This window comes from Gadus chalcogrammus, chromosome 2, assembly GCF_026213295.1.
Source record: "Gadus chalcogrammus isolate NIFS_2021 chromosome 2, NIFS_Gcha_1.0, whole genome shotgun sequence".
Lineage (NCBI taxonomy): Eukaryota > Metazoa > Chordata > Actinopteri > Gadiformes > Gadidae > Gadus > Gadus chalcogrammus.
The window spans coordinates 11,615,473-11,629,700 of record NC_079413.1 but is presented as its reverse complement, the minus strand read 5'-3'; the positions used below and the strand labels follow the sequence as shown (position 1 = coordinate 11,629,700).

Genomic DNA, 14,228 nt, shown 5'->3' with positions numbered 1-14,228 from the left:
GTTCTTAAATCACCTAGAGCTATACTTCTATGGGTCTGACCGCCGTTATGGTCTATCCGCCTTGGAGGTTGTTCATCCTGGGACAAGTTGCGAAGTTTGTAGTCAACAGGTGAAATAAATAAAATTAATATATAATTATACATTAATGATAAGATGGACGATTATGTTGGTTGGAAATGTCAGGAGACATACATTGTAACTCCAATGACGGCACATCCTTGGGTAGAATTTGTGTCCTTTGGGATTGAACTGAAAAGTGTATAAATGTACAGATAGAAGAAAGGGGATTCCATTGTTAGATAGACAAGGTCCCTTGCTGACACCAGTCCATTTGGGAATGGGGTCGTTGGACAGTAGTTGTCCAAGGACATGCAAGAAACACACAGTTTCATTGAAATTACGTCAGCTAAAGGACGTCCTTCATAATATGGCAAAGTTAGTGCATGTGACTCTTCCATGCACTTGAAACCAACTCAAACGATACTGTATGCATGGTCGGTTGACCAGGAAAAGAATGTGGTCCTGCATGCAAAACGTAAATACACCTTTACCTTGCCTAATGAGAACTTTGTTTTACCACGTCGCTAATGACAAACGCTTTGGCACTGATTATTTAGTCGATTGTTTTGTATGTTAATTACTAAACAATCAGAAAAAAAATTACGACGGTAATTAACTTATTATTAACATAATAACTAACAAACCAATGCTCATATCAATTGCAATGAGACGCAAAGATGACAAGATAAAATGACCAAGCTTCTTTCTAAGTGCAACACAGAGTAACTCACAAAGTAAACATTTATTTATAGATGTATAATGACTTACAGAAATGACTTACATTGATTTGAAAAGAATAAAAAAGCAAAACACTCCCCTCAACAAAAAACAAAAGAGTTGAAACCACTGGAGGTAAACACGGTGGCATTGTTCCAAATGTTTCCCAAAATCAGGCTTAATAAACACTGCCTCATCCTCCCCCTAGTTAGCAATCACCCTGACCTGGTCCGTGTTTTTATATTATGTCCTGCGGCTCTTTGAATGGGTAGATTCCCTCAGGAAGGGGTTAAGAGACTCATACTGCAGCATCAGCATCTCTCTGGGTCAATTGACTAGAACTGATGAGAGGCAGTAGTAAGGAATGGTTTCCAGGTACATTACCTTGCCTGGCTGACCTTACTCCCTCCCGGATGTTAAGACATCTATACTAAAACCCTATTTCAGGTGATTTACCTTCACCACAAATAGATAATAATAATAATAATTGATCAGTTTTTTATAGCGCTTTTCTAAATACTCAAAGACGTTTATGAAGACCCTGTTGGAGGAATTGTTGTTGAGTAGTGAGTAGTGAGGTCATGGCAGCCAGAAGGAATGACAACTTGCTATTATCTAACGATTTATACAATTTAAGCTGATACTATTATCCAAAGTGAAACCTTTTTGTGATACTAGGGCTGGCCCGAATGCCATTTTTCAGGCTTCGAATACTTGTTGGTTTTTCCGAGCGAATATTCGAATACTCGTTCCAGAAAAAAACACCATAAAAAACAACATTAATAATCCCTATATACTCCCTGGAACCGATTTTGACAGTATCTGCATATTTTGTTGAAGATTTAATAGCTTTTGAACGTTAATTAGTAGGCCTAAGTAGGTTGAAGTTCCTTCGTTTTTCCCCGTGAAAGCGAACAGCTGTTGCTCCGTTCCAAATCAGCTGTTCTCTGCCATCTCAGCCCTTACGGGAGCTTTTCAATTCATCCTGGTACGTGCATCTTTTGAGGGAATTTGTACAATAAATCCATAACAAATACCGAATATTGATTGTCTTATGTGTCCATATTATATCCATTATATTGACCGGGTATTCCCAAGACGCTCACGCTCTGCAGCAAGCCAGTCACAGTTGATTGGCGCGGCGCTGTACAGCGAACGTAAACAAACAACTAAGCTAAGGTTTTAAGTATTACTTTTCCTCCAGAGACCCGATAATGTTGTGTTATAAAGTAAAGGGAGACAAGATATCTATTCTTCCTCCACCTCTCTAGCTTCTCTGCTTGGTGTCGCTGACGCTTATAGTTTGCCTCCCTCGCTCTGGTAACGTCACGTACGTGAAAAAAGCTCAGAATACTGATTTAAGCTTCGAATGCTAATTTTCCGAACGAGTATTCGAATATTCGAATAATTCGGGCCAGCCCTATGTGATACATGTCATTATGAGCAGATAGCATTCATTCTCAGCAATGCCTAAGTGTAGACTACGGCCAATAGGGGTTCAAGCCTAGGCCCAATCTCAATTCTCTTTTTTAGCCCTATGCCTAGTTTTTGAGTGGCCCTTGCTTTGAATGGCTTCGACTTGCCCCTCGAAACAGAGGGCCAAGGGGAATTCTTCCCCTAAGATATGGGACAATCCTTCAAGACCCATTTACGTCATTAGTAGTCATCAACAGCGTTTACGTAAAGAGACGCGATGAGTTTGTTGCTTGTTGTTTTGAGTCTCACAATACCAGCGTCAGCTGTAGTGATTTTTCTTGCATTGGTTTTAAACCCCTTTTTGCCGTTGCCAGCGGATCTGTGAAATTTGGAAAAAAAGAGTTTATTCAAGGCCGTTTTCAACGCCTTGGAATGCTGGTGGATGAGTTTGAGGTATGTAGAATATATTGCAAAAAGGTTTTGTTGTAGTTAGCCTACCTACACAACATGCTAATATAACTAACGTTGATGTTGTAGGATCAATCCTACAATCCTTGTGATACACATAATGTCAAATAAACGTATAAATATACTTTGATTTGCGTTTTGATCCCTGTGCCGATATGATAGGATAGAATACCATACACATGCATTCAATATAACTAGTTTCAAGTAGTTAAAGTCCTTCCAATTTTTTTTTTTTTTAAATGAATTATTTCCTTTTCCACACAGCTAATTTTAGCTAATCTTCAAACCTGGAGTCCCTTAATGTAACATTGTTCAGACTCCAAAGACAACATCGTAAGAGTTTCATGCCATCAATCGACATGCCATCAAAGGGGGGAAATTGGACATGGAAATATGTCCAGGACTCTCATGCAAAATCATCAATGTTGTAAAGTTCGCTAGGTAGCAAGTTTCATAGCTGGAGCAATGCATACTAGCGATTTTGTTGTTATGCTTGTTATAAAGAAGATGCCTATACTGCATTGAAATGGAATAATGATAATGTGAGGGTGATTCTTTTTTCTTAATTTTATTAACATAGAAAACGCTTACATTTGTGTTTTTCGATCCTCATCTTTTGCCGCCATCTTGCCCAGGATTTTCCTTGATTTTCTATTTTCTCACAAGGCATTGCAGGAGATTTCTCATAACCCTTGTTTTTTGGTGTGTCTCTCGAAAAATCGTACTTTCAAGGGCTAGTTTGCCCTTTCCTTTAGCCTTAACCCTCAATGAAACTACTATTAGGAGAGCCCTACCGCGAGGAGTAGGGCTAAGGTGGTAGGGATAAGGATAAGGGTGAATTGGGATTGGGCCTTGGTCCCGGACCAGAACACCCTAATCAAGTATTTTTCTAAAAACATTGACATTGACATGAACATAATAATAATAAACAATAATACATTTTATTTTATAGAGCACTTTACATTCGAAAATCTCAAAGCGCTACAGAGTGAGAGAAAAAAGGGTTGTTAAAACATATAATACATATACAGTAAAAGAGAAATGAGCAAAAGGCTTTTTTAAAAAGATAAGTCTTAAGGTTTCGTTTAAAATAAGCTTTAGTCTGTGGGGCCTTCAGGTTGTCAGGGAGGGCGTTCCATAGTCTTGGGGCAGCGGCGGAGATAGCCCGATCGCCCATGGTGCGGAGCTTGGTCTTAGGTGGTCTGAGGGTGTGTGCTGATGCAGAGCGAAGGGTGTGTGAGGTGGTCTGGGGCGTGAGGAGCTCCTGGAGGTAGGGGGGGGGGGGGGGGCATGTCCATGGATGCACTGGTGGATGAGGGGGGAGACCGTGTATTCAATTCCGAATGTGACAGGGAGCCAGTGAAAGATTTGAGGATGGGGGTGATGTGTTCATATTTGCGCACCCTCTTCAGGATCCTGGCAGCGCTGTTTTGTATGTACTGGAGCTTCTGGTTGCTCTTGCCAGAGATCCCGGTGAGAAGTGCATTGCAGTAATCCAACCTGGTGGAGACAAAGGCGCGGACGAGCTTCTCTGCATCTGCCAGGGTGAGTGTAGGCCGGAGTTTGGCATGTTTTTGAGGTGGTAGAATGCGGTCTTGCGGAGGTGATTGATGTGGGTGTCATAGTTCAGTTGCTGGTCAATTATAACACCCAGGTTGGTGAAAGATGTGGAAGGGGGAATGTTTTGGCCAGAGAAAGTGATATTGGTGATGCGGGAGGAGCGGAGCTGATGTGGTGTGCCGATGAGGATGGCTTCTGTTTTAGAGCTGTTTAATTGAAGAAAGTTCAGCTTTATCCACGCCTCTATATCCTCCAGGCAGGTGGTCAGTGTGGATGTTGGCAGGGGGCAAGAAGGAGTGGGGGTGGTTCTGAGGTACAGCTGTGTGTCATCAGCATAGCAATGGTAAGATAACCCATGCCTGCTGATGACCCTGCCCAGGGGGAGCATGTAGATGGAGAAAAGGGTGGGGCCCAACACCGAGCCCTGGGGGACAATGCAGATGACACTGTGGGTGTGTGATTTTGCCTTGCCCAGGGCGAAGTGCTCGGTTCTGCCGGTGAGGTAAGAGGTGAACCAGTTGTGTGTATTTCCTGTGAGTCCAATGGTGTATTGCAGGCGGTGGAGGAGGATATTGTGGTCGACTGTGTCAAAAGTAGCTGTTAAATCCAAGAGGATGAGGAGTGATGGTGAACCGGTGTCTGCTGCCATCAGGAGGTCGTTGGTGACCCTGACCAAAGCAGTTTCTGTACTATGGCCAGGGCGGAAACCAGACTGAAATTTCTCAAACAGATTATTTTGTATGTGGTGATCCTGAAGTTGTGCTGCAACTGTTTTCTCCAGAGCCTTTGATAGGAATGGAAGATTGTAGATGGGCCTGATGATGACATGATGTAGGAGCTTAACTTTGGCATTAATATTGCTCATTGATCAACACTTTGACAGTTTGAAAGCTTCCAGGGAAATATTGTACTGTGCAAACCAACCACCAAGTGCCTGTTTCGAATGAAGAGGGTTGATAAAGCCCTCCTTCGTGCTTAGGTTAGTCTATTTAAGGGATGGGTACGTAATGAATGGTACGTATTATAGCAAGCTTTCCAAAAGCATAGCAAAAACTTAAACCAAACACGGTGAACTGCTACTGAAGCTAAAGCTACCGTCAGTTACCAATGCACTAAGCATGGTTAAAGCTGCTACTGAAGCTAAATCTACCGTCAGTAACCTATGCACTAAGCATGGTCAGAGCTGCTACTGAAGCTAAAGCTACCGTCAGTAACCTATGCACTAAGCATGGTCAGAGCTGCTACTGAAGCTAAATCTACCGTCAGTAACCTATGCACTAAGCATGGTCAGAGCTGCTACTGAAGCTAAATCTACCGTCAGTAACCTATGCACTAAGCATGGTCAGAGCTGCTACTGAAGCTAAATCTACCGTCAGTAACCTATGCACTAAGCATGGTCAGAGCTGCTACTGAAGCTAAATCTACCGTCAGTAACCTATGCACTAAGCATGGTCAGAGCTGCTACTGAAGCTAAAGCTACCGTCAGTAACCAATGGTCAGCATGGTTTGTTGTATCTGGGGCCACTACAGCAGGGCTGCCAATATGGTAAAGTTAGATTGTGAAACCTAGCACACAAACAAATGACCTCCTAGACGCTGCCTACCCAACGCGATTTTTGTTTCAATAAAATCCTGGCTAAGTTTTAAAACACTAGAGATGACTAGTGAGCCTTGTAACCGTTTTCCTTACCTGAATTAATGGACAGTTCGTCCTCGCGAAAACGTGCAGCGTCCGCTCTTTGGGTTCCTCCATGCTCAATGAGGTGCTTAATTCATGTAGCTCAAATTACATGGGATTATAAACGGAAGCATTATGATCCTCCCGCATTTCTTCAGACACTTCATGCGTGCAGTGTAGTCATACTTTTGAAAGCCTTGGCGGCGTCGTGTCTTGCCCCGCTGAACTATGGAAAGCCGAGTGTGCCACAATTCGCCTACAATTAAAGGCGATCTGACCAGCATTACGCCGTATTGAATGCCGTTCTGACCAACTTTACGCCGTATTCAACGCCTTTCGACAAACCTTACGCCGTATTGAACGCCGTTCCAAACTCCGTTCCAAATGCCGTTCGACAAACTGAACGCCGTTCTGAACGGCGTTCAGAATGGCGTTCAGAAATTCAGAGTTATATGCTAATGAGCTCCTCCCCTGTATCTCAGGCTATAGATTTTACCTTTTTTTCACCCGATCATATGCATGGCTAAACACACAGGCAACACTGCTAGCTGCTTGCGTTCAGAGAGCGTTCAGAAAGGTTCAGAACGCATACTGAACCTTTCTGAACCGTGCTGAACCTTTCTGAACGCCGTTCTGAACGCTGTTCAGAACAGCATGCAGTTTCCTATGCGTATTTCATTCTTAAAACGTTTGTGTAATCAGTATAAAGGCAAAATAACAACAATAAAAATCACTGATTTCTGCTTAATTTGTTTAATAAAAGAAAATATAGAAAGGACTACATTTTGAAGAAGAAAGAAGAAAAAGTGTATTAAACAAGACTTAATAGGAAAAAGATAAACCAAAGCTCTGTCTGTGAACGTCGGACAAATTAAAATATATTTAAAAAGTCAATACAACTAAATCTCTTCCTCTGTTTTATTATTTTTCTTTATAACGTGCCTTCAGTCCCGCTCACACTTCCTCCATGTCTCCACCTGTTACTTCGTAAATCTCAGCCAGGGAGCTGAGATGCAACGCAAAGCCCAGCCAGCACGATGCAGACGCACATAGCCCACACACGAGAGAAATAGATGAGATAATAATATAATTAAACACAGTCATACAAACAGCACACATATATGAGAGAAATAGGCTACACACAAATGCATACATACATGCACACACAGATAAAGCACATGAGTAAAATACACAAACATGTGCAACCAGAAAGAGAGGATTCCCACCAACACACACACACAGACAAACAGAAATATACCACAGACATATAAGTATATAAGTATAACTAGAAACCAAACACTCGACAATGACATGCAAGTTCAGACTCAAGTATACAAACACACACAAACACGTAAAACCCTTATGTCTTATAATTTTCATATTATAGTATGTCTTATAATTAGGAAAGACATTACCAAGAGTCCATATCAATGCTGCAAACCGATTGATTATTTGTCTGGTCTGTCTTCCACCGACACACACACACAAAAAAACACACGCACGCCTGCACATCAACCTCTAACATAACCACAATTGGTTTTAAAATGATGGTAACGGTTTAATTTAATCAAGGTCCCAAAGACGAATATTATCGTGCAAGTACAATAAGTGTGTGTGTAAGTGCGTGCCGAGAGGGATAGAGAAAACGAGAGACAAAATTAAGTGAAAGGCATGGAGAGTGATTAGAAAAGAGTGAGTGTGAAAGGCGAGATGACTGTGTGAGGGAGAGAAAAGGAGGGAGAGAGAGAAAGGGAGAAAGCCGTAAACCTACAGAGGGAGAGAGTAATCATCGCCATTCTGCAGTCATGGACAATACAACACAGTGAAAGAGCCACACACACACACACACACACACACACACACACACACACACACACACACACACACACACACACACACACACACACACACACACACACACACACACACACACACACACACACACACACACACATTTGTTATAATATAAATTGTATTACATTTGTTACTGTTCCTCTAATTTCTCCACAGTGCTCATTTCTGCCCAAGTTTTCCATCCACATAGAGACCAAGTATGAGGACAACAAGGGAAGCAACTGCAAAGTGAGTATACACCACTATCACCCCACTGTATAGGCTGACCTGAGTTGAAAACAACGGCCTGTCCACATCACTAGAGATTTCACTACCCCTTTGATTCTTCGATTTCACTTCAGTTCATCTTCAGTTCTCCTTGATGATTGCTTTGGATGTTCCTTGTAGGTTCAACCTTGATAAGATAATTAAACGATTAGCCTGCACTTCATTGCAAATATGTCTGACACTGAAACCAGGTGCAGAAGGCTGATTATTTACAACCCTCTCTCAAATGTTGCTTATATCAGTCAGTGGTGACCTCTGGACCTGATAGGAAGAACCATAAAATCGTCATTAATGAGAATATCCCTGTGCGCGCGCACACACATACAGACAATCACACACACAAACTGTTTATCTTTTGCCTCGCAGCATAGTTTCATCAGCCAAGTAACCCAACACAACTCTCTTTTGAGTCTAAATGTGAGGTAATAGCTCCCCTCAGTGTCGAGATGTGGTAGTTGCAAGCCCATCCCCATTTGTTCAGTGATTACATAATTCTGAAACTGCTTACTACTTTCTAATTTTTGTCTGCTTTCCTCGTTTATCTAATTTCCCACCCATACCCATCTACCGTCTACGGTCGGTGGTATATGAAAGGTGCTGTGGGAATCACTGCATGCTAGCCAGTGTTTTTATGTTGCTGCTGTCTGAATCATGTAAACAGGAACACCTTCTGTGGCACCCCAATTCCGGTACTGAGCAATAGTCTGACATTATGTGAAGCGTCTACAAACGTAAGAAATGCTGTCTGTCCTCCTTGTTCACCATAGTAAAAAAAAGGGAGTACAATTTTCCAATCAATGTCCTTATGATTTATGATCAATCAACCAATCGGTGTATTAAGCTGCAGTCCTCCTTTTCTCTACCTCCTCCTCTCCTCTTTTGTTTCTCTTCAGATCTTTGGCGGTGAGCCAAGGGAGGAGGAGACTGAGGTGTGTTTTGTGGACATTGCATATGATGAGATTCCAGAGCGCCACTACAAGGAGTCTGAGGTAGGAGCGGCATGCAGTTGTGTCAGATATGCTATATTTTTTCTGCATTTTCTGTGGTATGAGCATTACAAGGGGATGTCAGATACTCTATGTACTCATGTTTAGTAATGCATCAGGATAATGTTTAATGTATAATTAAGAAGCAAAATGTATAATGTAAAGCACAATAAACAAGGTGACGCATGAAGCAGGGGGGTCAAGAATTCCCCTACAGGCGATTTTTGTGTGTTTTATGTGCCCACCTATGTGTTTAACTGTGTGTAGGCGTGCATGTTTTTGTGTGTGTGTGTGTGTGTGTGTGTGTGTGTGTGTGTGTGTGTGTGTGTGTGTGTGTGTGTGTGTGTGTGTGTGTGTGTGTGTGTGTGTGTGTGTGTGTGTGTGTGTGTGTGTGTGTGTGTGTGTGTGTGTGTGTGTGTCGATGTCTGTCAGGAGATGGGGGTTATAAAGCTAGGCTACTTTTAGACTTAGGTGTCGAGGAGGCACGGCATAGGTATTTTATAATTGAAGAACTTCCCACAAGCACTACCTCTGCCGACCCCTCAAGTGGCCTGTCCAGCTGTGGCGGAGCTTCTTACCTGGTCTAAAAGCAGCACCTTGGTGCTGCTACAAACAGTGGTTGGTTGGAAAATTGCCTGCTTTAAGGAGCATCACTTTCAACGGGAGAGGAGGCGCGTGTGTGATTGTGTGTGTGTCAATGTGTGTGTGTGTGTGTGTGTGTGTGTGTGTGTGTGTGTGTGTGTGTGTGTGTGTGTGTGTGTGTGTGTGTGTGTGTGTGTGTGTGTGTGTGTGTGTGTGTGTGTGTGTGTGTGTTCGCTGAGTTGTGTCTTCATATTATATTTACAGTCCATCTCCATTTAAAGATGGATTGTGGACCAAACAGTAGAGAAAGATAAGTGTTAGACATATATATACCTATACGGCAGGTGTATTTAGCAGCGATCCCCAACCTTTTTTACACCACGGACCGGTAATATGTCAGACAATATTTACGCAGACCGGTGTTACACCGTCTTCTGTGATCCATTGTAAAGTGTGACAACAGGGGCCGTTGTTGCATAATGTACGAGCGTAAAGCGTAGATGGCGATGAAGTCGTTCACGTGCAGAAACATGGATGTGCTTATAGAGTAGACTGATTACACTCCTACTAAAAATTGTACCGCCATCGCTCAGGGAACAGATCTGGATGGGTTCATTTGTTTTGAGCCCATTGAGTTAGTGATTTTCAAAATAAAACAGCTATCAGATTCTGACTCAATAAAACTAATATTCGTTTAATAAATAATAGGTTATTTATTCTTTCTTGGCGACCCGGTACAACGTGAGCCGCGACTAGGTACCGGGTCAGCAGTCCCCAATCTTGGGGGCCGCTGTATTAGGGGAGAAACATTTGGTGAAGGAAAAAATTTGCAAACAGGGGGGTATTTTATCAAAGTCACTAACGAAGGCGCGCTTAGTTGATTAAGCCCAGTTAGAACTAATGCCAACTTCCCACTTGTGTCGAAGGCTATTCCATCAAGCCAATTCAGCCGCGCCTTCCTCAGGTTAGTACAAACCAGACTAACGTTATTGTGGATTACGTGCGCTCACGAGATATGTAACCAGCCCAGAACCGTGAATGTCGAATCATGGATCAAATGTCCGAAAAGAACCGAGGGGGATCTTTTCCAGCAGAAGCTGGAGTTCTATGAGGAGTACAAATAACTCAAAAAGGGAACACCGTAACCATTTATAAAAACAGGGAGGCCGCCTGGCAATTAAATCGGCGATCTGTTGAATGCATAAGTAGTATTAAGCATAACATATTTTAATTGAATATTGACAATGGTTTCGTAATCAGGGAGATAGTCTCAAGGTAACATTTCAGACTTTTACCCAGTCGTCCGGGGTTAAATCCCCAGGAAATTAGTAATTTAGGAAGGTTTACTGGAGAAATCAAATAATTGTTCATGACATTCATTTTCCATTTCTTTGAAGAGACAGGCCTAGTAAATACAGCCAGAAAAATATTCTAAATTGGTTAACCATATATTATCTCAACAGAAGTGGTCTCGGCTGCCTGCCGAGAAACTCACCTGAAAGGATTTTATGTGGCTGACAATTTCCCATTCAGCAGTGTCTTTGTCATTGTGACAAATACTTCACTATCTATAACATTAATATTAACATTAACTTTACCATGGGTTTTTCCAAATATAACTTTATGCAATTTATATTTGGGTTCTGGGGAAATTGTAAGAAATATTTATTACATAAAAAGTCAATTGTTAGGCTTACTTTCTCTGCCATAAATTGAATTACAAAAGTAAGCCAATGCCAAGAATTCTTTGAAGTACACCAAAGTGCAAGTGCTAGACCACCCACCCAACTGCTGGTTCCCGATTACGGTAGAATAAATAGATTTGTATTGAGAAAATATCCACAATAACAATAGATAACAATTCATGAAATTATTTTATTTGCATTTTTATCTTAGACCCTTAGTGAAAATAAAGGCTGTTTGTTCTTCATATATGTAAATTTGACCAATTGTGGTCTTTCACTTGTCAAAATCTTGAGGACTAGGCTTGGCGGAACCTTCTGATGGTACACTTATTTCCGACAGATGGACTTCTCTGAAACACCGCTCAAGTAAGCCTGACAGATAGCCTGCCACCTTCCAGATTAGTTTGGTCGGATAAATTGCCACGGTTACTTAGCGGAGATTCCCTTAAATCTCATTAATGGAACGGAACCCTAACTGAAAGAAGTGAGGCTAAGCGAAATAAGCCCTGCTTTGCGTTTAGCTTGGTCGATGGAATACCCCTCTGGTCTCCTTCTTATCTGAGCTTTGTTTATTTATGTTTATGTATGAACATCTTGATGGAGGGCAGTGCAAAGAGATTCCCAGAGGTTGTAAAAAGAGCAACAGAACAATAACACAATATTCTGACAAGTGGCACTACCGTACCATTGATTTCAAGATATTTACTTCCCCCCATCATGGAGAAATTATGAAACTATCCTTGTTTTAAGATGCATTGCAGGCATAAAATGTTATATTTAGTTTTTGCTTTCATATAAGTTGATACTAACACTGTATGACTTTATGTGGATTCATGGACCTCTTTTCCCAGAGGAGTCTATCAGGCTACACACAACTATATCTGCTAACTTTAACAGCAGGTTAATTTGATTCACATGTCATGTGATTACTAGCGTGGTGAACGTCTATAGCGGTGCGCTGTACATATGTGAATGGAGCAGACCCCATAACCACCGTATGGTGTGCCACACAGTCCAGTTTATTGTTTATTATAAACATTATTATTATTTATTGTGGACTCATATGAGTTCCTTGGAATGCGCATAAACAATAAACTTGACTGGACAGACCCCTTAGAGTCCCTCTATCGGAAGAGTCAGAGAAGACTCTTCTTCTTCAGGAGGCTCAGGTCCTTTGACTTGTGTGGCAGGCGACTAAAGATGTTTCATCTGTATGTGGTAGCCAGCACACTGTTCTTTGCTGGGGCGTGCTGGGGAGGTGCATCAAGGCTGGGGACTCCAACAGACTTGGTGAGGAAGGCCAGCTCTGTTGTGGGGCTAGAACTGGACAGTCTGGAGGTAGTGGTGGAGAGGAGGAGGAGGGACAAATTCAAGTCCATCCTGGGTAACCCCTCCCATCCCCTCTATGCTGAGCTGTGGCAGATGGGGAGCCCTTTTCACCACAGATTCATCCCATAGGTGCAAGACTGCAAAGCAAACCATTAGGCTGGCTGCAAACAGCGCCTGATTTATGCATGTGTATGTGTATGTGTATGTATGCATGTGTGTGTGTTTATGTATATGTGTGTATATGTAGTTAAATAGTTTGCTAATAAGCAAAAAGTAGACCCAAGTGATCTTGAGGGTGTTTTATTACCACCGGACCACCACCGATTTGGGAATCTTTGATTTTGGGAATACTTAACAAAAAGTATTACTTATTAGTACAATTGTAAACCAACAGTTACTACAAGTGTAGTTCAATTCAAATAAGTAGCACCACCGATTTTGGAATTGTAAACAGGCTGTCACTTAACACAATTGTAATCATGCAGCCACTTACTGCAAGTATGATTTAATGTAAAGTTTGTGGAATTAAAAAACAAAAAGGAATTCTGTGCTAATTTTAACAACCATAATATATATATCTGATCACTGGGCCACTTGTCTTTGTTTACATTTTCATTTATACCCTTTAATATACTGTGAAGTACTGATACTTAGCCCCTTTATAATTTACACTCTACACTTTAGAATTTAGAATTTATATTGTTCATACCGTCTGTTTTGTTTGCCATGTTTGTTCTGTTTAATTTGGGCATTTACTTTAGGATTTACTTGAACCTCTATTTCTGTTTTCATTAATACTTTGATTGTGTTGTATTTTATCCTGGGTTTTCCACTGCCCCTGGGCTGTTGGAACAAAGGAATTTCCCCTGCATTGCACTCGAGCTGTGTCAGCAGAACACACGTCCCCCCTCATTGCTACCCCATGATGTATACAAACACACACACACACACACACACACACACATAGACACACACATACATACATAAACAAACACACGCCAACGCACAGACACACACACACTTATTAGCTAGATGCCAGAGTAATGAGCCTGTAGTGGTAACAGTGATGTAAGCTACTTGATGCTGCCACACACCTTGCATCACTTGGCTCCCCTGTTACAAAAATACACAGACACACACAGGGACGAGTGGAAGTGAGCACAGTGCAAATGGGAAAGAGAAAGGTGGGTAAGTGTTTTTGTGTGTATGCTTGACTCCATGTGTTTATGTGTTCTGGTTTCTCTTGTACATTGTTTTGTTTGTTTGTTGGGGTGCAGGACCTTCGGTACTTCAAGTCTGAGAAGACCAACAGGGGGGTGCTGAAGGAGGGCTGGATCGAAAGCCAGGAGCCCATCATGTGTTCCTACAAGCTGGTCACAGTCAAATTCGAGGTCTGGGGGCTCCAGACCCGGGTGGAGCAGTTCGTTCACAAGGTTGGAGCAAAGCCATTGCGTGAATGTTTCTTTCAGTGTCAACACTGTGTTTTAAGCAATTTTTCAAAGCTATCCAAAGTTACCCTTAGAACAGTGGTTCTCTAACTTACAAAGACTTTTTTCAGATTTGAATTATGACTCCCATACATATGGATATATACGCTAACTGGGGGGCGGGGGGATATGGGGGCAT

General features: G+C 41.9%; 1 protein-coding gene across 1 annotated transcript in view; it reads left to right on the top strand.

Moving 5' to 3' along the window:
- pitpnc1a (phosphatidylinositol transfer protein cytoplasmic 1a) overlaps nt 1-14,228 on the top strand; it is a 49,905-nt gene that overhangs the window by 29,233 nt on the left and 6,444 nt on the right. The window contains exons 5-7 of the mRNA XM_056580809.1: nt 7,910-7,981; nt 8,914-9,009; nt 13,880-14,035. Of these exons, the coding sequence (XP_056436784.1) occupies nt 7,910-7,981; nt 8,914-9,009; nt 13,880-14,035 (324 nt within the window). The remainder of the gene's footprint in view (nt 1-7,909; nt 7,982-8,913; nt 9,010-13,879; nt 14,036-14,228) is intronic.